Source organism: Rissa tridactyla, chromosome W, assembly GCF_028500815.1.
Source record: "Rissa tridactyla isolate bRisTri1 chromosome W, bRisTri1.patW.cur.20221130, whole genome shotgun sequence".
Taxonomy (NCBI): domain Eukaryota; kingdom Metazoa; phylum Chordata; class Aves; order Charadriiformes; family Laridae; genus Rissa; species Rissa tridactyla.
The window spans coordinates 10,268,957-10,296,394 of NC_071496.1; the positions used below are offsets into that span (position 1 = coordinate 10,268,957).

At 43.4% G+C, this 27,438-nt stretch overlaps 1 protein-coding gene across 1 annotated transcript; it reads left to right on the forward strand.

Annotated features, from left to right (window-relative positions):
* On the forward strand, window positions 1–26,570 carry LOC128901887 (nuclear cap-binding protein subunit 1-like). The gene is given in 12 exon segments (XM_054184040.1): window positions 1–105; window positions 1,422–1,490; window positions 2,229–2,293; window positions 12,498–12,572; window positions 13,638–13,741; window positions 14,503–14,625; window positions 15,856–15,958; window positions 18,254–18,345; window positions 21,132–21,237; window positions 21,995–22,109; window positions 25,472–25,497; window positions 26,540–26,570. Coding segments are annotated over 12 exon segments (969 nt in total). The 5' UTR covers window positions 1–45.
* The last annotated feature ends 868 nt before the right edge of the window (window positions 26,571–27,438 follow it).

A 27,438-nucleotide genomic window follows, 5' to 3' on the forward strand; every position in this document is an offset into this window, starting at 1 on the left:
TTTGCAGAATTGTTTCAGCTTCCATCTCCACCACACATTGAGGTTATGTACACAGCACTCCTCATTGAACTGTGCAAACTCCAGCCTAGCTCTTTACCACAAGTTGTATCCTTTTCATGCTGCTAAAGAGCCTTTTTAAAATGGAGTATTTTTTTCTTTTGTTCTGTACAGGATGGAATAGCAGTAAATGTCAGCAGTAATAAATTTTCCTTCTTTCCCTATTTAGCTGCATGAAACTTTGCCAATAACACTGCTCACATGAAGGAATAACACAACTCAACAGTCATAAGTAAAGCCTGCATTCACATCTAAGCCTGTTCTTTAGCTTGCAGACCAGGCAAACTGAGGAACCTTGTTCTGATTCCTCTGCAGATCTTTTTGAGGAGCCCTCTTATAGCCAAGGGACAGAATAAATAACTTGCATGATTCTGAGCCCTGTGTTTACATTAGGGCAGCTTGTGGCATGGTTATAGTCACATTAAAACCTGGAAAAGGAAATTAATTTCTTAAATCTTTTGTTGTAACAGTGGTATGAGTGCTCCTAGTCCATTTCACTGAAAAGTGTAGTAGATAATTTGAATTAACCTGTTTGAGTTTGCACTGAAATGGACTAGGAGTATTAATAAAGTCAATAATAATCCCTCAGGTCAGAGAGTAGCTAATGATGAAGAAGGAAGTATCAGCTCCTAGCTAATTCTGAGTGTTGCATTTGGCCCCTTTTTAGATTTAGTTTTAGTAGGTTTAGATTGTGGCTAATGAGCTACGGTCACTGAGAATGGAGGACTGACAGACATACCTACTGGTAATTCCATTCCTAAATTTTTATTCTACTGCTTGAAATTACCCACCCAGTGATTCTAACCATGTAGTCTAAACTCTCACTAAGACTATCCCTAAAATTGTGGGGACCTGCTTGCAGTAAGTATCAATAGGGATACAGCAACAAAGGATCAGGGTTGTCTGGCCATGGCCTTTTGATCAGGCCAGTGTGGATGTACTTTCTTGAGCTGTTAACGATGAGCAAAGATGGTCTGTTGATTAGGCAGCAACAGGATCATATGAAGCTAAAACTGTGAGAATAAAAATGCGATCCATAACAAGGTTGATGTCCGTTCATATAATTAGTGTACAGTTTTTGTTGTCTCATAGGGGGGATTCTGGATTCCAGTAATAGCAGCTAATGGTCTCACTATAAGCAATGGAAGAAAACCAGACTTGGATTAGAGAATAGACATTACTTATTGGGGAAAACTGCATGCTTCATTATTTATTTATTCCTGCGGCCTTTTCAAAATGGGGTAAGTCATGATATAGAGACAGGGAGCTGTCAGTAGAGAGTTGATGAAATCATCTCTGAAAAATGGAGAGAGTAACTCACAATTTCAGATGCTTCTCTGTTAACTTTAATAAGAAACTTTCAGCTTGCACAAGCCACAGAAATGCTTTACATGCGCTTGGATACAATGAATACTACATGTATAGACAGGTAAGTATATATTTTGGGGACAACAGAAAATGTTTTTCATTTTTCTTGTGCATTGGATATTGATGCATTTTTGAAAAGGATCATCTAAAATCCTTGAATAAATGGTTTGATTCTGTACAAAATGTTTTTGGGGCGCTAGACTTGAGCCATCTGAAGAGAAGGTAAGGGACGGACTGACCGCTTGCCTTTCTTCCCCCAGAAACTCTTTCCTTCAAATCACTACTCTGATTAGCTATACAGTGCAGCTATAAAAACTATGACAACTCTTCCACTTCCATACTCCCTTCTGTTATGTACTACTTCCTCCTCCCTGTTGGCCTGAGGAAGCAAAGGGTTGGAAGTAGGTTTATGGGAAGGTTGACTAGCTGGAAAGGAGCAGTGGCGTTTCTGTGGTTCGAGTGGTCTGCATTATGTAGAACTAAAATTACCGTGCAGAAATGTGAAAACCTGTAGACTTGCAGTAAGTTTTTTTTCACTGTTTATTTTAGTAAGTCATTAGTCTTGTATATGCACCAGAACAAGACAGATTGCACATTCATCCATAAAGACTGGCTTTTGACTCTCAATTCAGTCTTTTTGTATGAGTCAACATTGATATCTATTTAATGCATTAATGACTACAGATTAGAGAGTTTGGGTTTATCTTTGAGATTTTCTTATAGATGTATTCTACTTGTCAATTAGTAAGTTTGTTGGGATTTTCTTTGCAATTCTGGTATTTAATAGAGCTTTCTTTTTTAAGATGTTTATTAACTGGTTTTCCCACCACCTGAGTAACTTTCAGTTCTGTTGGAGCTGGGAAGATTGGTAAGTCAGTCTCTGTCTCCCATCAGAACTTAAATCTTCGAACTTATGCAGCAAATGTCACAATATAGTGGTTTTGTTAACTGCTTTCCACTAATGCTTTTGGCCCCTCCCTCCCACCTGTTTAATATCATTCCTTGGTAGACAAGGTTGGTAATCTTTAGTCACTATATAAACAATCCCATTTTTCTGTAATGAATATCCAAGCAGTACCGTGTTCTACAAACAGTGGAAACCTGATTTGCTTGTGATTTTTGTCCTTATCACTTCAGTCAGTTGTTTGCAAGCTTTTCAGAAGGGTTCTCCTACTTATCAGTAATTTGCCTTGACTCTCCTTCCCTTTGACCGCCTGCATTCATACATGTAACCTCACTCTCTGAGTGCCATCCTAACATGACACCCCCCACCCTCCCCCTGAATCTTGATCTTTTTGCTTCTAGCAGGAGCTCCCTATACCCCCTCAGTGCCTAACCATAGCTTTCCCAAACCCTTGTATTCCAAGTACCATGCCTTCTGCTTACTCCCATCCTCTCCTGCTCCCACATATAAAGAAAGATTACTTGGGGGCTTAGTCCTCCCTACAGTCTAACTTCTGCAGCCTGCTCATGATCACGAGAAGACAGAGTTCAGGATTGTGGGTAATGTGCACAAAACAACAACAAGTAGGATTGCAACCCTGGATTTCAGGAGGGCTGACTTTGACCTCTTCAAGAAACTGCTTGGAGAGATCCCGTGGGCTAGGGCTCTGGAAGGCAGGGGGGCTCAAGAGAGCTGGTTGGTATTCAAATAGCACTTTCTCCAAGCTCAGGATCAGTGCATCCCTGAGAGCAAGAAATCAGGCAAGGGACGCAGGAGACATGCATGGCTGAGCAGGGAGCTTCAGAAAAAACTCAAGTGGAAGAAGGGACTGACCACTTGGGAAGATTACAAGAATGCTTTCAGAGTATGGAGGAATAAAATGAGGAAAGCCAAGGCCTCCTTGGAATTAAACCTGGCAAGGGATGTCAAGCTCAACAGGAAGGGTTTCTTCAAGCATATCAGAGGCAGAAGGAAAACTAGAGAAAATGTGGGCCCGCTGTTGAGTGAGACAGCAGCCATGGTGACAGAGGATGGGAAGAAGGCGGAGTTACTGAATGCCTTCTTTGCTTCAGTCTTTACTGCTCAGCCCAGCCCTCAGGAGTCCCAGACTCTGGAGAAAGTAACAGGGAAAGTCTGGACAAAGAAAGACTTCCCCTTACTTGAGGAGGATCAAGTGAGGGATCAATTAAGTAAACTGGATATCCACAAGTCCATGGGCCCCCATGGGATGCACCTGAGAGTGCTGAGGGAGCTGGCAGAAGACATTGCTGGGCCACTCTCCATCATCTTTGAAAGGTCCTGGAGAACAGGCGAGGTGCCTGAGGACTGGAGGAAAGCCAATGTCACTCCAGCCTTCAAAAAGGGCAAGAAGGAGGAGCCAGGAAACTACAGACCTGTTAGTCTCACCTCCATCCCTGGAAAGATGATGGAACAGCTCATTCTGGGCATCATCTCAAGGCATGTGGAGGAAAAGAAAGCTATCAGAAGTACTCAACATGGATTCACCAAGGGGAAATCATGTCTGACTATTCTGATAGCCTTCTATGATGGCATGACTGGATGGAGAGATGAAAGGAGGCTAGTGGACATTGTCTACCTTGACTTAAGCAAGGTGTTTGCTATGGTCTCCCACAGCATCCTCATAGGGAAGCTTAGGAAGTGTGGTGGATTGAAAACTGGTTGAAAGATAGAGCTCAGAGGGTCGTGATTAGGGGCACAGAGTCTAGTTGGAGGTCAGTGACGAGTGGTGTTCCCCAAGGGGTCAGTACTGGGTCCAGTCCTCTTCAATATATTCATCAATGACCTGGGTGAAGGGACAGAGTGCACCCTCAGCAAGTTTGCCAATGACACAAAGCTGGGAGGGGTGGCTGACACACCAGAAGGCTGTGCCACCATACAGAGAGACCTGGACAGGCTGGAGAGTTGGGCAGAGAGGAACCTTATGAAATTCAACAAGGGCAAGTGTAGGGTGCTGCACCTGGGGAGGAATCACCCCATGCACCAGTACAGGTTGGGGGCTGACCTGCTGGAGAGCAGCTCTGTGGAAAGAGACCTGGGAGTCCTGGTGGACAACAGGGTGACCATGAGGCAGCAAGGTGCCCCCGTGTCCAAGAAGGCCAATGGCATCCTGGGGTGCATCAAGAAGAGTGTGCCAAGCAGGTCGAGGGAGGTCATCCTCCCCCTCTACTCTGCCTTGGTGAGGCCACACCTGGAGTACTGTGTCCAGTTCTGGGCTCCCCTGTTCAAGAAGGGCCAGGAACTGCTGGAGAGGGTGCAGCAAAGGGCTACCAAGATGATTAGGGGACTGGAACACCTCTCTTATGAAGAAAGGCTGAGGGACTTGGGTCTTTTTCACAGAATCTTCATGGTTGGAAAGGACCCTTAAGATCGAGTCCAACCAAACAGTCTACAATCTCTGCCACTAGAGCATGCCCTGAAGTGCCACATCTAGACATTTCTTAAATACCTCTAGGGATGGTGACTCAACCACCTCCCTGGGCAGGCCTGACCACTCTTTCAGTAAAGTAATTCTTCCTAATATCTAATCTAAACCTCCCCTGCCGCAACTTCAGACCATTTCCTCTGGTCCTGTTGTTATTCACCTGGGAGAAGAGGCCAACACCCACCTCTCTCCAACCTCCTTTCAGGTAGTTGTAGAGGGCAATGAGGTCTCCCCTCAGCCTCCTCTTCTCCCAGCTAAACATGCCCAGCTCCCTCAGCCTCTCCTCATATGACTTGGTCTCCAGACCCCTCACCAGCCTGGTAGCTCTCCTCTGGACACGCTCTAGCGCCTCAATGTCCCTCCTGTACAGAGGGGCCCAGAACTGAACACAGTACTCGAGGTGAGGCCTCACCAGTGCCGAGTACAGAGGCACCATCACTTCCCTACTCCTGCTGGCCACGCTATTCCCAATACAAGCCAGAATGCTGTTGGCCTTCTTGGCCACCTGGGCACACTGCTGGCTCATGTCAAGCTGGCCATCCACCAGCACCCCCAGGTCCTTTTCTGCCGGGCAGCTTTCCAGCCACTCTTCCCCAAGCCTGCAGCGTTGCTTGGGGTTGTTGTGACCAAAATGCAGGACCCGGCACTTGGCCTTATTAAACCTCACACAGTTGGCCTTGGCCCATCGATCCAGCCTGTCCAGGTCCCTCTGTAGAGCCTTCCTACCCTCAAGCAGATCAACACTCCCACCTAGCTTGGTGTCGTCTGCAAACTTACTGAGGGTGCACTCAATCCCCTCATCCAGATCATTGATAAAGATATTAAACAAAACTGGCCCCAGAACTGAGCCCTGAGGGACACCACTGGTGACCGGCCGCCAAGAAGATTTCACCCCATTAATCACAACTCGCTGGGCATGGCCATCCAGCCAGTTTTTAACCCAGCAAAGAGTACACTTGTCTGTGCCATGATTCACCAGCTTCTCCAGGAGAATGCTGTGGGGGACGGTGTCAAAGGCCTTACCAAAGTCCGGATAGACAACGTCCACAGCCTTCCCCGCATCCAGAAGGCGGGTCACGTGGTCACAGAAAGAGATCAGGTTGGTTAAGCAGGACCTCCCTTTCCTAAACCCATGCTGGCTGGCCCTGATCCCTTGGCCGCCCTGCACTTGCCCTGAGAGCTCACTCAAGATGATCCTCTCCATGATCTTTCCTGGTACCGAGGTCAGGCTGACAGGCCTGTAGTTCCCCAGATCCTCCTTCCGACCCTTCTTGTAGATGGGCGTCACATTAGCCACCCTCCAGTCATCTGGTACCTGCCCTGTTGACCAGGATTGTTGATAGATAATGGAGAGAGGCTTGGTGAGCTCTCCCTCCAGCTCCCTGAGTACTCTTGGGTGAATCCCATCCGGCCCCATCGACTCATGTGCGTCTAGGTGCAGAAGCAGATCACTGACTACTTCCTCCTGGATTATGGGTGGGTTGTTCTGCTCTCCATCCTTATCTTCCAGCTCTGGAGGCTGAACACCCTGGGGACAGCTGGTCTGACTATTGAAGATGGAGGCAAAGAAGGCATTAAGTATCTCAGCCTTCACCTCGTCCTTGGTTGCAACTTTCCCCCCCGGCATCCAGTAAGGGATGGAGATTCTCCCTGGCTCTCTTTTTGTTGATGTATTTATAAAAACCTTTTTTCTTGTCCTTAATGTTAGTGGCCAAGTTGAGCTCCAGCTGGGCTTTTGCCTTCCTAATTTTCTCTCTGTATAACCTAATGAGATCTCTGTACTCCTCCTGAGTTGCCTGTCCCCTCTTCCAAAGGTGGTAAACCCTCCTTTTATTCCTAAGTCCCATCAGAAGTTCCTTGCTCATCCAGACTGGCCATTTTCCCCGCCCTTTAGACTTGCGACACTTGGGCACAGCCTGCTCCTGGGCCTTTAAGATTTCCTTCTTGAAGGGCGTCCAGCCTTCCTGGACCCCTTTGCCCTTCAGGACTATCTCCCAAGGGACTCTCTCAACCAGTGTCCTGAACAAGCCAAAGTCCGCCCTCCGGAAGTCCAAGGTGGAGGTTTTGCTAACCCCCCTCCTTACATCACTACCAATTGAAAACTTGACCATTTCATGATCACTAAGCCCAAGACGGCCTCCGACCACCACATCTCCCACTAGTCCTTCACTGTTTGTGAACAGTAGGTCTAGCAAGGCACCTCCCCTGGCAGGCTCGCCTACCAGTTGTGTCAGGAAGTTATCTTCCATGCACTCGAGGAACCTCCTAGCCTGCCTGCTCTCTGCTGTGTTATATTTCCAGCAGATACCCGGCAGGTTGAAGTCCCCAACCAGAACAAGGGCTGGCGATTGCGAGACTTCAGCCAGCCGCTTATAGAATACTTCATCTGTCTCCTCATCCTGGCCGGGTGGTCTATAGCATACTCCCAGCACAAGATCATCTCCCTTATTTGCCTTCCCCTTCATCCTTACCCATAAACACTCTACTTTATCATCACTGGACTCTAGCTCTATCCAATCAAAACACTCCCTAATGTACACAGCCACACCCCCGCCTCTCCTCCCTTGCCTATCCCTTCTGAAGGGCTTATAGCCATTCATCGCAGCATTCCAGTCACGACAGTCATCCCACCACGTTTCCATGATGGCAACTACATCATAGCTGTCCTGCTGCACAATGGCTTCCAGCTCATCCCATTTGTTGCCCATGCTATGTGCATTTGTGTAGATGCACTTGAGCTGGGCTACCGATTTCACCCCCATCCTTGGCCCTTTATCCCTAGGCTCATTACTAGTGGGCCTAGTTTTATCCCCTTCCCCCTTCATTTCTAGTTTAAAGCCCTGTCCATGAGCCTTGCTAACTCTTGGCCTAGTACCCTTGTCCCCTTTTGGGATAGGGTTTCCCCATTCTTAGCAAGTAGCCCTGGTGTCCTGCAGATCAAACTATGATCACAGAACCCAAAGCCCTGCTCGTAGCACCAGTTTTGGAGCCAGGTATTGATCTGTCTGATTTTCTTGTTTACCCATTCGTCAGTCCCCAAAGCTAGAAGGGCAGAGGAGAACACAATTTGTGCTCCCGAACCCTTGACAAGCCATCCCAAGGCCCTGAAATCTTTCTTCATTGCCCTCAGACTTCTACTCTCCAGCTCCTCACTGTCTGCCTGTAAGATCAAAAGAGGGTAGTAATCTGAGGGCCATATCAGGCCAGGAAGCTTCCTGGTTATATCCTTAACACGGGCCCCAGGGAGGCAGCAGACCTCCCTGTGGGAAGGGTCCGGCCTGCATATGGGACCCTCAGTTCCCCTCAGAATGGAACCCCCTATGACTATTGCCCTCCTCCTGCTCTTCACAGAAGCAGTCTTAATGCGTGGAGCTGGCTGCTTTGACAACTCCCTGGATGAGGCTTTATCAATATCCTTAGTTCCCTCCTCATCTATCTCCAGAGGCCCATATCTGTTCTGTATGGGCACCTGGGGGGGTATCGGGGGTCTGGAGGGGGCTCTCCTGCTGCTGCGAGCAGGTACCTGCTTCCATTCCCCCCATCCTCTCCTAGTTCCCCTCCTTCTGCCTGGTGACAAGAGGGCAGGGGATCCTCTGCCTCTCGTGGAGCCTCCTACTGCTGCTTTTTCCCTAAGGATGGCAGGGTGTGGCTCCACCAATCAATCTCCCTTTCACACTCCCGAATGCTCCTCAGTCTTTCCACTTCCTCCTTAAGCTCAGCAGATCATTTACCTGGTTGCAGCACACACAGGCACTGTCTTTGCTGTCCTCCTGCCAGAGTGACAGACATTCCATGCAGCCCGTCGCCTGGACAGCTGCATGTCTCTCCATCACATCCGTTTGGGTTGCTTTATTCCTTCTGGCTTTGGCTACAGACCTGGTGGAGACCATGTCCGCCGCTAGTGTCGCCTCACCGACGTACACCCTTCTTTGGTACTCCCAGGTGATCCCGCGGGTGACACCCAGGGAACGCCCACTCGCTGCTTGTTTGCTCAGTGCGCTCCCGAAGGGCTGCTTTTGTGAGGGGGGGTGCTGGCTCCATCCCACTCCTCCTCAGCTGCTACCACCCCCGGAAGCGCCAGGCACCGGTTCTGGCTGGCCGCTTTTTCCCGGCTTGAAAAGCCTCAAAAACGAGCCCCTTTGCCGGCTTTTTTTGCCGCGATTCCCTTCCCCAGCACAGACTTACCTGCATCGGAGCTGGTCTCCTCAGCGAGTGACCGTTGGTGTGTTTACGCCTTGTTTAAATCTCCCGCCGGAGGTGCTGGCTCCGCCCCACTCCTCCTCAGCTGTTACCACCCCCGGAAGCGCCAGGTACCGGTTCTGGCTGGCCGCTTTCTCCTCCTCATCCTCCCATCTTAACCAACAAGCTCTCAATCAGCTTGTTGCCCATTTCATAGAAGTCCATGTATTCAACTTTGGTCGATGCTTATAAATACTTAAAGGGTGGGTGTCAGGAGGATGGGGCTAGTCTTTTTTCAATGGTGCCCAGCGACAGGATGAGAGGTAATGGGCACACAAACTTGAACATAGGCAGTTCCACCTAAACATGAGGAGGCACTTCTCTACTTTGAGGGTGGCAGAGCACTGGAACAGGCTGCCCAGAGAGGTGGTGGAGTCTCAGTCTCTGGAAAGAAAAGGATAAAGCAGGACAAAAGGGCCCCCTTCAAGTGCCTGTGCATAAATGCACACAGCCTGGGAAACACACAAAGTGCTAGAGCTCTGTGTGCGGATGAAGAACTGTGATGTGTAGCTGAGCTGTGGTGGGAGAGCTCATATAACCACAGTTCTTCAATGGATGGATTCAGACTCTTCAGGAAAGACAGGCAGGGAAGAAGAGGAGGGGCGTTGACCTCTATGTGAAGGACCAAATTGAATACATGGGCTTCTATGAAATGGGCAACAGACTGATTGAGAGCTTGTTGGTTAAGATGGGAGGAGAGGCCAGTGAGGGTGACATCATGGTGGGAGTTACAAACTACCTGATTAGGATTAGAAAGTGGTCAATCATCTTTAAACAACTGGAGGAATTTTCTGGATCACAGACCCTGTTCTTTATGGATGCTTAAGTGTCCCTGACATCTGCTGGAAGGGCAACACAGAGGGATGCAAGTAGTCAATGAAATTTCTGGAGGGTGTCAGGAATAACTTCTTGATGCAGGTACTGGATGGGCCAAACAGGAGTGACATACAGCTGAATCTGCTATTCACTAACAAGAAAGAACTGGTTGAGGATGTGATAATCAATGGCAGCCTTGGCTGCAGCAACCATGAAATAGTGGAGCTCAAGATCCTGAGGGGAGTGAGGAAGGAGAGTAGCAGAGTACAGACCCTAGACTTCAGGAGAACAGGTATCTTATTCAGGGGACTGGTAGGGAGGATCCCATGAGAGGCAGCTCTGAAGGGCAAAGGAACTCCAAAGAGCTGCCAGGTCTTTAAGGACACCCTCCTCCAAGTACATGAATGGTCTATCCTGATACTCAGGAAACTAAGTAGGCCGGCTTAGCTAATCAGGGAGATCATAACTGAGGTCCAATGCAAAAGGATATGCACAGGAGGTGGAAGCAAGGACAGTCTACAAAGGAGGAATTTAGAAACATTGCCTGGGCATGCAGGGATGGTATTAGGAAAGACAAAGCTCAACTTAAATTGAGATTTGCAAAGGACATAAAGGGCAATGAGAGCTTCTGCTGCTATGTTATCAGTAAAAGAATAAACAAGGAGAACGCAGGCCTGCAGCTGAATGGGGCAGGTGATTTAGTGACAGCAGAGATAGCTAAGGTACTCAATGCCTTTTTTACCTCAGTCTTCACAAACATGGTCTCCCAAGTCTCTGTGCTTAGAGATAGTGTTCAAGGAGGAGAAGAATTACCAGTAGTGGAAGAGGATCAAGTCGCGATTCTCTTGAGAAATCTCAATCCATACAAATTCATGGGATCAGATGGGATGCACCTGAGAGTGCTGGGAGAGCTGGCTGATTTTATTGTGCAGCTACTGTTTTTGAAAGGCTGTGTAGATCAGGAGAGGTCCCTGATAATTGTAGATAGGTAAATGTTACACCTATTTTCAAAAACGGCCAACAGAACAACCTGTGGAACTATAAGCCTGTCAGTCTCACTTTGGTCCCTGAGAAAATCATGGAGCGAGTCTTCTTGGAATGCGTTTCTGAGCACAAGGGATAAGAAGGTGATTTGGAACAGCCAGTATGGGTTTACCAAGGGTAAATCATGCCTGACCAACCTCATTGCCTTGTATAATGAAAGGACTAAATTTGTGGATGAGGGGAGAGCAGTGAATGTCATCCACCTTGACTTTAGAAAAGGTTTTTATGTGGTCTCCTACAGAATCCTTGTATCCAAATTGGATTGTTATGGTCTAGATGGTTGAAAACCTGTCTGGTTTGTCAGGCTCAGAGAGTAGTGGTTAATGGTTTATACTCTACCTGGAGCCTGGTTACAAGTGGAGTACTGCTGGGGTCGATCTTGGGACCTGTCCTGTTTAAGATCTTTATCAATTACCTGGTGTCATGGTTTAGCCTCAGATGGCAACAAAGAACCACGTGGCCACTCTCTCAACCCCCCACCCCCCCCCCATGGCTGGGGGAGAATCAGAAGAAAAAGGCAAAACTCATGAGTTGAGACAAAGGCAGTTTAACAGAACAGCAAAAGGAACAAGGAAACAACTACAATAACACTGAGAGAGGAATGTACAAACATGATTATGGTACCACCGCTCACTGACCAGACCCAGGACACCCCAGCCCACTCCCAGCGAGGACTTCCTGCCCCCTCCCCTGGCAGCTCCTGCCTACAGACTGGGCATGGCTCACATGGGATGGAATACCTGTACCCCTGCCAGGGCCTGGGGAGAATTAACCCTATCCCCGCTGGAACCAGGACACCTGGAGAGGCAGAATGCACCCTCATCAAGCTTGCAGACGTTACATATGGGGGTGTAGTTGATATGCTTGAGAATAGGGCTGTCATTCAGAGGGACCTACCTATTTCAGCTGGAGAAATGGCCTGAGAGGAACCTTCCAAAATTCTACAAGGACAAACACAGAGTCCTGTACTTAGAATGAACTAATCCCCTGCAATGGTGCAGGTAGGGGGCTGACTGGCTGGGGAGCAGCTCTGCTGAAAAGGACTTGGGGATCGTGCTGGAGAATAGGCTGAACAAAAGCCAGTAGTGTGCTTTGGCAGTGACAAAGGCCAAACAGTATCCTGGGCAGTGTCAACAGGAGTGCATCCAGTAGATTGAAGGAAGTGATTATTCCCCTTTACTTGGCAGTTGTTAGACCTCATCTAGAGTACTGTGTCTAGTTTTGCCCCCTCCAATACAAGACAGACATTGAGAAACTGGTAGGAGTTAATCAGAGGGCCACCAAACTGCTACAGTGCTATGAGGAGAGGCTGAGGGAACTGTGCTTGTTCAGCCTGGAGAAAAGAAGGCTTCAGGGGGATGTAATAGCAGCCTTCTAATACCTATGAGGAGGTTACTGAGAGGATGGGGCCAGTCTCCTTACTGAGCCTCCTGAGATTCTTTTCAACCTGAATGATTTTATGAATTGTGATTATCCAGTGAATGTTCCCTACCTGTTGTATCAGACCAAAACAGATTAAAACACAAATACATGTGTTAAAAATTATCATGTGTGTGGTTTTTGGGTTGGGTTTTTTTTCTTTGATAGGTCAGACTGTCTTACTCAGGACCTTGAGAAGCCCAAATCCAAATTTGTGAGAGAGGTTTTGGAAAAATGCATGAGGTAAGTAAGACTTCTGAACATCTTGCTTTTGTAGTTACATTAAATTGGAGTTTGGCCATTGCTTCCAGGTAATGATGCATTCCTTTTAATGTGGCCCTTGTCTTAAGCATACATATTTTCTCAGTTAACTTTTTTAGCTGAAGTCTGTTCTGTTGACTTGCTCATTTTTGTTCTAGTGTATCTGTTGTAGGGCACCGCTTTTCTTAGTGGACTGGGGGACAAATAGGTGGAGCAAGTGGAGGTGACATCCTTCTAGGTACAAATTAAGAAGGCTTTTTCTGCTTGAGGATAGGTAAAAAGAGTTGATAATAGGTCAGGCAGGGAAGGAAAAATAGTTCAGGTAATTTGCTGGAAAACAGTGGTTATTCACAGAAATAGGGGGGTTTATTATATCCCTAGTTTAAGATAAATAAATATCTTGATTGTTCTGGGCATCTCTGATTCTCATAGACCTTAAAAAGAAGCTGCAAAAGCACAACAGCTGTCAAGATTGGGCTAATGATTGTGGAAATGGGGGGTATAGGAGAGTGCAAGAGCAAAATGTTCAAAGAACCTATGTAATTCAGTATTTTACATGGAAAAAGCTTACCTTTTGTTTTGTGAGAGTTTAATATATGAAGTGTAAAATTGTTGTGCTACAAAAAGTTTCACTTTGTCTGTGGCTCCTTTTAATTTTACTGAAAATTTATTAGAGGAATTCAGTGTTTGTAAGGTAAGTAAGATGGAAGGTAAAATGAAGCCATTTGGTTTAATCATATTTTTTTTCTTCTTTTTCCTCTCCTCCCCCCACCTGCACTTTTAATACCAGTATTTTACCAGTTGTCCCCATAGCATCTTACACTTGTGCGAGGATGAAATTCTAGTATTAAGCATCTACTAGAAAGTGTTACATTAGCTCTTGCTATCTGTCAGGAACTCCCATTGCTTTGAATAAACGTTTTGATTTTTTTTTTTTGCTCAGTCCAAATTAAAAAAATAAGAGAAATACTTTAAATCAGCGAGTTGAGTCAGCCCTGATGATGATATGCCATTATAATTCTACTGCTGTGAAATTTACTTTTGTAGACTTTCCTACCATCAGCGAATAATAGACATTGTTCCTTCAAGCTTTTCTGTCCTCAGTCCTGCAAACCCAGCGTGTATTTACAAATATGGAGATGAAAGCAATAGTAAGTATTTAAGTTACTGAAACTTCATTTCTAAGCAAGGGAATGTCCTAGCTTTAGTGTCAAGTCACTTAACTTCATGAAGGAGAACTCAGCTGAAATAAATACATTTGATTTTGATCTAGTGCTATGTCTGGATCTTTCTAATCTAAACCTTTTTTTAAAAAAAAAAAATAAAAAAAGTCTAGCTGTATGAAGTTAAATCACGCTGAGGTGACTGCAGTCTAGGTGCTACAGCATTGCTTTGGTTTTCCAGGAGTCTAAAAAAAGAAAATTTCATATGTTTCCATCGTTCAGGCAGACTACTGTGCAGAAATGAATGCAGCAAAAGATAATATGAACTTGTTTTTGAATGAATGGGGCACTTAATAAAAGATTTACTAAACAGTTTTGGTGTAATGATGCAAGCAGAGAGGCAGCAAATCATGTGAAGGATCTGTTGTTATCAAAGGCAGAGATAAGTGAGAAAATGCAAGTACGTACTGTATTTTCAAGAAGCTGATGGAAATTAGAATGGAATTTTAATCAGGGGAGTTATTTCCCCCTCAACTCTGAAGGTGCTAGAAAAGGGCTTGAATTTGTGAAGAATAGGAAACCCACTGATGAATTTTATGGAATGGTCATATGGACAGTGGTATTGGGAGCAGCAAGTTTTGGGGGTAGCTGGGAAGTGTACATGCTTCTCTGAGAAACATGCTGATGTAAAAATATTCATTCCATCCTAGACTTGAAAAGGACTATATGAACTTTCTGTTTTCATTTAGGGTCTCTTCCTGGGTATACTGTAGCACTCTGTTTAACGATTGCAATTAAAAATAAGGCCAGTAATGATGAAATCTTTGACATTTTAAAAGATGTGCCTAATCCAAATAAGGATGATGATGATGGTAAGGACATCTGAAAAAGCCATTGCAAGGTTTGCATCTAAACCATTTTGCTGTCCTGTAGTTATGGTTTCCGCTGCTAATTGAACTGCTTTCCTTTCTAATAGTTGGTTTCAGTTTAACAATAAATGGAAGTAACATACAGCTGTCAGTGTTTCTTCTGTTCTTGTCACGTACAGAGACAGGTCTGTTTTAGTTAATAGAAGAAACCTGGCCCTTGATGTGGGTTCTGCTAATTATCCACAGAGGTGGCATGAAGGATTTTTAACATTTTCCTTTGCCTTCAACATTAGAGCTCATTTCATGGTATCAGCTTTGTCCCAAAGATCTAGTGCCTTTACCCTACTTAAGAGCTTGCCTCCTGTTGATATAATCCCATAGCAGTTAAAGCTAGCACCATGGCTTTCTTAGCTTTCCCTAGATTTAAATGAAACTAGCGTTCTCACAATAGGACTTTGCTCAAGTTCTTTCCAGCTTTGCTGTTGGTCCAGCCACACCTAATGCTCGATTTCCAAAGCCATTGTGCTCTTGGGGTCTGAAAGGAGTGTGAGCTACAAGTTTGAGGAGTAATACTGCAATATTCTGCAAGTGTTATGCATGCACCAGAGCAGCAGTGAGCCTTTTTTTGCTTGAAAGCCAGTATTGTTTTCCTTGATTTGCTATAAACACCACATAGTAATCGATGTTCCTTTTCTTACCTGTTTGTTGCCAGCAGGTCTATAGCAGTGTCCAGGGGATTTAGAACCATTTACTTCAAGTGTCCCACATCCCCTATGCATAGTCAGTGCCCCCCTTCCCCATCCATTACAAATACCCAACCTCTGTATTATAATCATCTGCAGCTTCCTCTCTTCTCATCCATTCCCCCTTTCCCGTGCTCTGTGGCCTGCCTTGTCTCCAACCCAATGCAGACTTCTGCAGCGTCTTCAGCTGTTGTTCCCTGCTTCTCTCCATCAGTGCTGTGAGATGCGACTAGCATAGCTGTCCCTCTGCTGCTATTTCTCATTAACCTGGAACTATTTCTACATGTTTTCTCCATGACAGATGGAAGTCACAAGATCTGCACCTTTTAGAAGATATTTACTAACTTTCTGTTCAGCCTTACAAAATCCAGTTGCTGAAACTTAATTTATTGTTTTAATTCATTTTACAAAAAATTATCATTAAAGATTTTGGAGCAACTTAAAACCTCTACTTGAAGTACTTATTGTTTTAACTTTAAATAACTTGCAGATGAAGGATTTGCCTTCAGTCCTTTGAAAACAGAAGTTTTTGTACAGACTCTGCTCCATCTAGCTGCGAAGTCTTTCAGCCACTCCTTCAGTGCTCTGGCTAAGTAAGTGTGGTATGTGCATTATTTTGGGCTTACAGAACCATTTCATTCTGACAGTGAAGTGTCTGATAAAATAACTCATTTACAGGCTTCAGTAACATTTTAGATGCTACACGATGTGATGGTGTGTTTTGGGCAGAAGTGGTAACACTATTAAAAGGAAGGTAATGTGAAAACTAGGTTACATAGCTGAATGGAATTATTAACAAGACCATACACATCTTAAACATGTTGATTGCATTAGGCTGAGGGTTCTGTCTGCTTTAAGTCTCTTGCAAGTATAAAGGTACATATCAATTTGGGGTTTTCCTGTTGTCACATTTGGACGTATCAGTGTTGTTCACCTGAGCATGACTCTGAGTACATCCTTGAATGTCTGTGATTCTACCAGTAACCCTGTAGGGGTTCTAAAACAGAGACTCTTTGGTACTCAGTCACTGCACAGAAGCAATTAGGTCTTTCCTGGATTTTAATGTTGGTAGACAATGCGAGAGGGAACATACATCTGTGCAGTGGAGAATGTTGTAAATATCTGTTATTGAAATAAAAAAACCCAAAAATCTTTGTAGCTTTCTCAAATGCAAATGTTACTCCTGAAATTGAGCTGAAATAAATCCCTTTTGTAGCCTACAAATATGTCCTTCAACCCAGCTCTCACCTTGTTTTTGTTACTAACAAAAGATATTGTGCTATGAGTTAGTTGCCTGCACAAGCATACTGCTCTTGGGTTGTGCTGTTGTGTTTAAATCAATCAATCAATAGCATGCAAGTTAGTTAGTTGGTTTAAAAAAACAAACAAACAAAAAAACGGGGGGAGATTTATGTGGCAGTTCATCAACTCATTAAGTGTGTAGATATTTCTATATGTGACTCCTAATTATGAAAACTACCTAAAATATAAAGAGAGTTAATAGGAAGTCTTAAGTAATCTTTCTAACAAGTGTGGTGTGTTATGACTCTTTGTGCATACTATTGCAAAGTCTTGAGAAACACACACTGCGTAATGAAAAATATCCTAGCTAGTGTCTGGATTAGCTACTTGCAAATGTATTACATCCTCTTAATGATAGTTTCTAAATCAAAGAAATGAGGCACTCTGTCTATACTTTCCTTTGAAAGAGGAAAGTTATTGCTCAAGCCATGTGTTCTCTGTTTTCAGTTTCATTTGCACTACTGAACTTTATTTAGACTTGCAAAGTCCATGAGACAAAGAGCTGTTACCTGACTGGAAGAAAAGTTGGAGCTGAGAATGGTCACAGTGCAGCAGATAGCTTATTGCCTGTTCTGGACCTGCTTGCAAGTGCTTGACTGCTTTGTGAGGCTAATGAATTTTATGTTTAGAAGACCCCAAAGAATAATGGGAGAGGAGTACTGCTGCAGCTGGCTTTAAAATGTACTTACTGTAGTTTGCCCTGCTTTTTTTCTCTCACATCAAGCCTTACCTATTCTTCCTTAACTGTCCAACAGCACATTATGCTACTAGTATCTGAAGTGCTGGGAAGCCACCTTAGAGTAGATGAAAATAACTTATTTTTGACACTGCATGCTTGATGCTGTTAAACCGTCTCAGTATGAAAGAGGTGGTCATGTGTCTTACTGAACAGTTTTTCTATTTATACAACTTTATATACTTTATGAATGTAAAAGCTTGATTTTTGTCTGCACATGGAAGATTTACGATGACAGTTTATAAAAAACGATGGTCACTAGCCTACAGTCAGTAACATAAGGAGCAGGACTTTGTGTATTCAGAGCTATAGTGGTTTCACTGCTGCATATCAACAGTGATATCCATAAGGTCAAAAGGAGCCATTTAAACTTTATAGCTACATTACATAAACTGAGCTGCAAATACTGATATAGGAGTCAGCTTAACTCTACTGAAGTAGATGCTCTCAGTGCTTTCCTCAGTAGAGGGGAGATTGAATAATGGTCTACGGTTATGGAAACACCTATCAATAGACAAAGTCCAAGGCACAAAAAGCAGCAAATTTCACTCTGCCTGCATGTAGATAAGCACACCTAGCAGCAGGATTCTCTCCTGCATTTAAAAGCATGAGAACTGTAGCCTAGCTTTGAGTTTGCCCCTGAGGCAGGGTTACATTGTTTTTAGGAGTTGTCTTGTCTCTGCAATCTTTTAAACCCAGGACAGCTCTATTTTTCAGGGGGTAGCCTTTCCAGAATTGTTGCGGATTGGTCAAAAGAAAACGTTGGGACCATCTAAACCACTTACTATGTGCCTCTTGCTTCATTGCCCTGATCCTAACTGCTCCATTTACTACTTATATTTCTTTAAAGGTTTCATGAAGTCTTCAAAGTACTTGCTGAAAGTGATGAGGGGAAACTCCATGTCCTGAGAGTTGTATATGAGGTTTGGAAGAATCATCCCCAGGTAAGAGCATCAATGGCAGATATTTGTTGAAGTTTCCACTTGCAGAAAGTAATGTTAAAATATAAAGCATTGCAATTTCCTTTGTTTACTTAAAAATACTATCTATTGTCTACTTGTATTTAAAAGAATTGAAGTTGTGTTTACTGCTGTTAAGTGCCTTAAACTGGACATCAAATTTATTCTCTGTCAGTGAGACTTTCATGTTAAAAGTTCAGTGCAGAAGAATTTCAGCTTTGTGCTATGCTCTGGTTTACAAGAGAATAACTTAAAAACCAAACCAAACTCAACCCTGTTTTTCTTTGAAATGTCAATATTAGAACAGTGTTCTCATGCTTTATGCTTTTTAAGATGTAGATCTTGTAACACAGAAGTAGGCTGAAGAGATAACCTGGTTATTTAGCACTTGTGTGTTTTTTCACTAGCAGTCACGATGAGCCACAAAGACCAGGTTGGAATCACTGTTATGCACAGATAGAGCAAGTAAATCTGTTCTCAACCAACATTGAGAACAGATTTGTCTGTGACACTACCATGGTTAAAGTTCATTCCTGAGTCTGATGAAATAATGTGCTGAAAGAATTATAAAAAATACCTCAGTTGTTTAAAACATGCAATTTCTTCACAGCAGTTGTTATTTCCCTATGTTGTCGTCATTTTATAAATGGAGATCAGTAAAAAACTTGTGTTCAATTTTTCTGCATTAGTTATTTGGATATTTCTCCCTGGTGTGTTTGTAATATATGATATTATGTCTGGAAGTGATTGGTGCCTCAGTTGCATGAGCCAGACTTCCAAAAGTAATTTCATCGAGTGCTGGAGAATCCTTGCATCTCATCTGCTACTGGGCCTAAGGCCCATTTTCTAGGGTTACTAAAAAAATTGCTTTTAATATTCTTAAAAGTCAGGTCCTGAAAGAGAGGTAAGATATTGTAAAATAGTTTCTTAAATAAAAGAATTTAAAAAAACAGAAATACAAAATAGATATACATATAAAAAAAATTCCTACCTGAAATATCAACCTTTAAATTATGGATGTTCACAGCCTCAACTATTTTCTAGGGACACAACACAAAGGCTTTGATGTCATAAAGGGAAACTTTAACATCAAGATTGAATACTGTTATGGTTTGAGGAACCCACAACAATTTATTGTCATTTAGACAATTATTCTATCATCCGATGGCCTCTCCCCACCCAGGAAGGGGAATCAGGAAAAAAACAAGGAAACCCGAGGGTTGAAATATAAACAGATTTAATAGAATAAGACAAAATAATTAATGTTAATAATACTAAAGAACCAATATCAATACCGATACCAATATAAGATATACAAGGATTATACTCAGCCAATTATATCAGTAGGAAGCTGTGCACTCCCAGCAGTGGACAGAAAATGTTGGACACTGCAAGCGCTATGGCTTCGGGAAGAAGGGAAGGCCTCAGGAGTCCGGCACCAGGGCAAGAAGTTCTCAGGATCTCAGCCATCAAGGAAGAAAGATAACTCCTCATCAAACTTTCTAATTCATATTGAATGTGACGTTCATGGTATGAAATAATCCTGTTGGCCAGCTTGGGTCAAGTACCCAGGTCTCACTCCTCCTCATCCCCGCACCTGGCTAGCTTGAAAACACTGGGACCTTGAAACCCACATACCATATCTGGCCATAAAGTAAATATTTTCACATATTCAGACACTAGAGTCTTCTAAAAATGTGGTTTTCCCTAGTATTAGAAGAGACCTTACCAAAAAGTAAAATTACTGAAAGAGAAATTAATCCTTTTTTGCTCAAACCAGGACACATACTTTTACAAATTCTTATGTCTGTGTTACATGAAGGCTCAAACTAGGCAGTCTGGATAATGCCAGGAAGAATTTCTTAAGACAAATGCATATAGGAAGCAATCTTGGAAACTGAGAAATGAGTCATGAGTTCTCTGATTTATTCTGTTAATTTAGTTTTCTACCTTAAATTGAGCTTTGTTACACTTCCCTATTCTATTTGAGAATGGATGATTATGAGAAAAAAATATGTTGCAGGTTAAGTTTCTTGGGTATTGCAGTATGGAGTACATGAATACTTAAGATGGGCCCTTTCTTCTGAATGGCACAAAGTTGTTCTAATCACAAGATAGTTTTTGTAGCTACCTGCTTGATTTTCTCACAAGCCTCATCAAGGTAGGGTCCTGTAGTAAATAATACAGTGCTGGTTTTATTCTAAAATGAAGAGGTACTGCAGGAAAGAGCATATGGTTGTGGTTGGGGACTGTTGCAGTCCAAGGAGAGTAGGCTAGCAGTTGCTGTTACCTTATGGTTATGTAACAGGAACATGTCTTCTGGTTGGATACTCTAATGTTGACTATTGGTACTTGCTTCTCTGATGCCTTGTCTCAAAATTCAGTTCTTGTATTTTTGCTCTTGGGAATAGTAGTAGTACTCACTTGAATGAAAAGTGAAGTCATCACTCTCATGAGGAGTAAAGACGACTTGTTAAAATGTGAATGCATACTTGGCATACAGATCCCCTAGTCTGAGCGTTTTTAGGTTCAGCAAATGAGATGTCTGCTTTTAGTAGTACTAGCTTACTGAAGTGTTTGAAATCACCCATTAGTTTGACTAATATATTTGCAAAGTTGCATAAAACCAAACTTGACTCTAATAGCTTTTCATACAACCCAGCACTGCTTGTACCTTAGCCCACAGTAATTTCACAGACTCCATGTTACAGCAGGTAAACTTGACCATTTCTTGTGGTAGGAATGACCATCTTCTCTTTCCCAAAATGTAAATGATTGCTGTTCTTGTGGATAAGATGATTCGAACACAGATTGTCGATTGCGCTGCAGTAGCAAACTGGATCTTCTCTTCAGAACTTGCACATGATTTTACTATGTAACAAGTGTGGAATTTCTGTCTTCAGTTGCTTTTTATTTGATTTTTTTATTTTAAATGGTTAGAATCCATTTTTTTAACTTAAAATAATTGTAGTTTTCACTTTCATTATTTTGCTTTAAACTGTACATAAAATTGCGTTGCTTCCCTAAAACACAAGCTTTACTATTTTCCTCTGAGCTGCAGTGTGCATTTCTATGTCCTGCAAAAAGCTATGCTAACAAGATTCATGCAAGTAGCCTGTAAGTTTGCCAAAGTGGAAGGAGAAGCTCTAGGACCATTTCTGGACATGAACTATTAACCGTGTTGTATAGCTGCTAGACTGGTTGAGTCTTGGCTTGCACCTAGGGCATGTATCCTGCATCACCCTCAGATATATTATTTACTGAGTGGGGGGAAAAATGCTCAGACCTGGCAGTTTGATGCTAATAGTGTTGCAGAATGATTCTGAAATAAAGCACTGGTTTGGTAATTCAGTGCAAAGTACAGGTAAGAAGTGAGTGATATGCTTTCTTAATATTGAATGCTCACTCCGGTAGATGTCCTAGGTAATAATGATGAAATGTTGTAAATTTCCCCCAGATCAGTGTTGTGCACTTGTTGAATTGTTTATTAGTTTAACTTGCTCTGTAGCAATAGAAAGTTGCCCTGTTTCTGATGGTTTGAATAAGAAGAATTGAGAATTATAGCGGACCCGTGCATTTTCTGTCTTGGAACAGCATGCAATTTACTGGTTTGGGTTTTGCATCTTTCCTAGGTTCTATGTCTGGGAAATCTTACATTCCACAATTCGTAAAATGAACAAGCACGTACTGAAGATTCACAAAGAACTGGAGGAGACTAAGGCAAGATTGGCAAAACAGCACAAAAGAGTAATTTGTGTGTTTTTTGTTTTTTTTTTATATACCTATATTTGACGCTAACCTGCAGGCTGGCACGTTTCAGACTGACATGCAATTGGTTCTTGGAGGGGATGAATAAAAATACTGTTAGGAGGCATGTCTACACATGTTGCCATCTCTAGTGCTAGGACACTAAAGTTGACACATTTTTCGTATCTAGACTACTATTTACAGTGAGATGACTATCAAATATTTTTAGACGCATTGTGTGGACTCTTAAGTCTTAAGTGATAGTAGAAGCTTGTTATTCCTGGATAACAGCAGCTGGTTTCCTGGATTTTGTACTGTAGGAAAAGAAGGTTCTTTCTGTGCCTTCCCCATTTGAATGTTTTATGGCACCAAATACTTCCAATGTCCCTAGCCAGACACTCCAATCTAATTAGTCCTTTTTTAATTCACTTTTGGCTATTTTGGGGCTTCAGGTCTAAAGGAATGATGCCATAAAGTACAGTGAGTGTGGTATCTCCTGTAGCAGCCCCAGAGGGCAGGACCCAAAACAGTTTGGCTGAGTATAATATTTAATCCTGATATCAAATGAAGCCAATTTATAGAAATTATCTTAGTTTCATAGAAAGAAGAGTATTTCCTTGTTGATCTATGGCCTTCCAGTACCTGCACAAAACACTAGGCTACTTCTAAATCTTTGGCCTAGGTTACCATCAGAATTTAGCACAACATGGAACATAGAATCATAGGGTTGGAAGGGATCTCTGGAGATCATCTAGTCCAACCCCCCCACCAGAGCAGGGTCACCTAGAGCAGGTTGCACAGGAATGCATCCAGGAGGGTTTTGAATGTCTCCAGAGATGGAGACTCCACCACCTCTCTGGGCAGCCTGTTCCAGTGCTCTGCCACCCTCAAAGTAAAGAAGATCCTCCTCATGTTTAGGTGGAACTGCCTATGCTCAAGTTTGTGTGCCCATTACCCCTTGTCCTGTCCCTGGGCACCACTGAAAAGAGCCTGTCCCCATCCTCCTGACACCCACCCTTTAAGTATTTATAAGTGGTGATAAGGTCCCCCCTCAGCTGTCTTTTTTCCAGACTGAAGAGACCCAAATCCCTCAGCCTTTCTTCATGAGAGAGGTGTTCCAGTCCCCTAATCATCTTGGTAGCCTTCTGCTGCACCCTCTCCAGCAGTTCCCTGTCCTTCTTGAACTGGATAGCCCAGAACTGGACACAGTACTCCAGATGCGGCCTCACCAAGGCAGAGTAGAGGGGGAGGATGACCTCCCTCGACCTGCTGGCCACACTCTTCTTGATGCAGCCCAGGATGCCATTGGCCTTCTTGTTATCTTCATTTTACTAAAACTAAAAACTAAATTATGTCATGACTTCAGATCAGCAAAACAGGAAAAATTAGTGATACTATTAGAATGTGGATGTGGACTTGTCCTTGAACTTCATTCCTGTACAAACAGGAATGTACTAACACAGAGAGAGGAACCAACATCTACTGAACAACTTATAAATTAGGCAACTCTCAAGTTAATAACAAATACACAGTTTTCTCCTTTCCTTTGTATGTGTATGCATTTCTACTAGCAATAACTTCAGACTTTTCCAAGGATATAGTTTAGTATTGAAAAAGGCATAGTAGACAAGTAAAACTGCATAAATGTGGGTTGCAGTTGGCATATTGATAATATATGTGTACTGTTACAGAAGGAGTTCAATTAACTGTTCTTCTCTGAATAGTCTTGTTTAGCATTAGTAGCTTAGCGCTAGTAGCTAAAGTAGTTGAAGCCTTAGGCTGCAAGAGCTGACCGAGAGTAAACGTTTTGATAAAATTAATGCTGCTAACAAAGAACTAGCTGAATTTGTCAGATGCGAGCAGAATGAAGAAGATAAGGACCAAGGAAACAATTCCAAGAGAATGAGGTAACTTCAGAAGGCGGCCATCCCAGCAACAAAGAAAACCAATAAGAAATCAAGAGACCACCAACCAGAATTAAGTGATTGGACTTGGGGATCGGGTGCTGGGTGGTACAGGTATAATTGAGGGGTGCAATCTGGTGTAGGGGTCCCTCTCCAGAGGCACCCAGCTCAAGCTGTAACCTGAGAACTAATAAAAGAGGAATTGGAAACCTTCACTAGAACCTTACATTAATCAGCAGAATCCTAGGGTCGGACCCTGTTACAGTGGATGGCATGCGTAAACCCATAACAATATCAGGGCATATCAACAATATTTAATGAATTATATACATTTATATGTGTAAGTATTACTCCATTGTACCTGTTAGCTTGTACTAGGGCCTTGATCAAGTCTCCAGGAGCCTCTGATACAGACACAGGCAGGCACGAATTCATGATAAAATCAGAGATAAGGAAGATTCCATTGTTACTTTTATCTGTGTTAATCTTATCTGCTTGACAGTGCTCAAAGACCAAAAGGAAGCAAAAACTTGATGGATGTGTTTTCAGAGACTCTCAAAGTAACACATTTCCTTGGAACTTCGCTCTGTCTGCTCAGATGCATTAGGGACAGAGGCTGAAGACAAAGTAGATGATATAAGTCATGGCATTTAGTCATTCTCAAGGAAGGTAACAATCTTGGTAAGAACTCATTCCTTTCATTCTTTTTATTCTCTTGCCCCAACTAATGTTGAAACACTAGTGACTTTTTTTAAAAAAAAAAATCTTTTAATTTGTCTGGACAGTCTCCTAAAATTTTGTTAACCAAGAGTGAATGGACTGCAGATCAGTTAAATAACAGGTACTGATCAGTCAATAGCAACTGTCTACAATTGCATAATGTAATTTATCTGTAGTCATTACTACAATTTTGGCAGAGTTTAGTGAGTATAAAACCCCAGAAGGATTTCAGGACTAGGGCTTAATTTGGTCCAGCCTCCCTTCTTCTTGGTACACTGTACTCCTGAAGAGGTTTTTTTTCCCCTTCCTTTTTCTCCTCAGGCTATCCATCAAGAGCAGGGCTCCAACCACTTTTCACACCAAATTGCTTTTAAAAGGGAAATATCTCATGAGAAAATGCTGCACTCTGTACTAGATTCATACCCAAATTTTAAGTGCAGAGGTATAATTTTTATATGGACTTCTATTATACTGTTTTTAAAGCCTCTTCTTTTTTATCCTCTTCTCACTAGTATAGTTTAGTTTTGCAAAATAAACAGCCTATAAAACATTTAACCTTATTTACATGAGCCCTATCATGTATAGCTTCATCTTCATAAATGAAGAATAGAAAAAAAAAAGGCAATTAAGGTCAGAGACATTATCATCATCTTTGGTATATAGCCAGTGTCGTGGTTTGGGCTGGGCTGGCCACTAAAACAAAGGACAGATGCTCTCTTTTACCTCTCTCCCCTTCAGAGTAGGGAGAGCATCGCCCTTCAGAGGTGAGGAGAGAAGAGAAAATGAGAGAGAGAGACTTATGAGTTGAAAAAAACCTAAACTAATGAAATATTAATAATAAAATAATAAAATGAAAAATATAATAATATTAATAAGAAAATAATGAAATATATACAATATATACAGCCAGCTGAACATGAGCCAGCAGCGTGGCCAAGGCGGCCAACAGCATCCTGGCCTGTATCAGGAATAGCGTGGCGAGCAGGACTGGGGAAGCGACTGTCCCCCTGTACTCAGCACCGCTGAGGCCGCACCTCGAATACTGTGTTCAGTTTTGGGCCTCTCACTACAAGAAAGACACGGAGGTGCTGGAGCGTGTCCGGAGAAGGGCAACGGAGCTGGTGAGGGGTCTGGAGCACAAGGCTTATGAGGAGCAGCTGAGGGAACTGGGGTGGCTTAGCTTGGAGTAAAGGAGGCTGAGGGGAGACCTTATCGCTCTCTACAACTACTGGAAAGGAGGTTGTAGCGAGGCGGGGGTTGGTCTCTTCTCCCAAGTAACAGGCGATAGGACGAGAGGAAACGGCCTCGAGTTGCGCCAGGGGAGGTTTAGGACGGATATTAGGAAAAATTTCTTCGCGGAAAGGGTTATCGAACGTTGGACCAGGCTGCCCAGGGAAGTGGTTGAATCACCATCCCTGGAGGTATTTAAAAGACGGGTAGACGCGGCGCTTAGGGACATGGTTTGGTGGTGGTTTTGGCAGCGTTAGGTTAATGGTTGGACTCGATGATCTTAAAGGTCCCTTCCAACCTAGATGATTCTATGATGACAATCACATCACCAGCAGGCACAGGAAAAGTCCCAGACTGGACTCAGCGACAGACGGGAGTTGAACTCAGGAACTGGATTCAGGAACACACGCATCAGGATCAAAGGCAGACAAACAAAGTCCTCCTTGGACACCAGCCATTGAAGAAAGAGGGTAATCACTTTGATCCCTCAGCTTTTATACTGAGCATGAGGCAGATGGGATGGAATAACCTGTTGGTCAGTTTTGAGTGCCCTGTCCTGTCCGCTCCTCCCCGCAGGTGCAACCCCTCTACACTCTTCCTCTTCTGACTCTCCAACGGGGCAAATAACAAAGTTAGCTGACCTTGGTTGTTATAGCAATAAGTCTAAGCAAGAGCCTCTCAGCATACCATTCCTTGGTATTCACTATAAACATCAAGGCCTTATCTCTGCTAGAAGCCGACACTGTCTGAAAAATATGCCATTAATTTCAGAGTGTGCAGTTAGTTAGAAGAGGCTTAGCTAAGAAGTAAAATTACTGAACAGAAAGTTGGTTCTGTTTTACCTCAAACCAGGACATTGGCACCACCTCTTGTCATTGGCGAGAGCCTGTCCAGAGCTTCACAGCTGGTCCACACATCCATTTCAAACAGCAGTAGATCTGAGCTTCTCGGCACTACCTGACCACATGAGAAAATCCAAGTGCTCAGATCACTCAAATGCTCTTCATGACCAGTAGTAGACAGCTGTGAGGATGGGACACAGGGGATGTAGTCAGAAAAATACCGGTATGAAGGCTGCTTGGGCACCTGAAGGACTGCAATGTGTGGGGAGATGCAGGCTGTGCAGAAACTGCATCCCTATAAGGGATTCTACAGAGCGCGATGGGCAGCAGCCGCTCATTACTGCTACCTGTGCGTCCCCCAGCAGCACTACAGGGAGAAGTGCTGGTCCTGCCCTGGTGTGGGAGAGAAAAGCGAGCTTTTGCAGTCAGGAAATCACATTTACATCCTGGACGTTCAAAATTAAATGCAGGGAACAGTGCTGAATTTGGGCAGCTGTAACCCATTCCCAGAGTTTCACAGAATCATAGAATGTATTGGGTTGGAAGGGACCTTTAAAGGTCATCTAAGTCCAACCCCCCTGCAGTAAACAGGGACATCTTCAACTAGATCAGATTGCTCAGAGCCTCATCAAG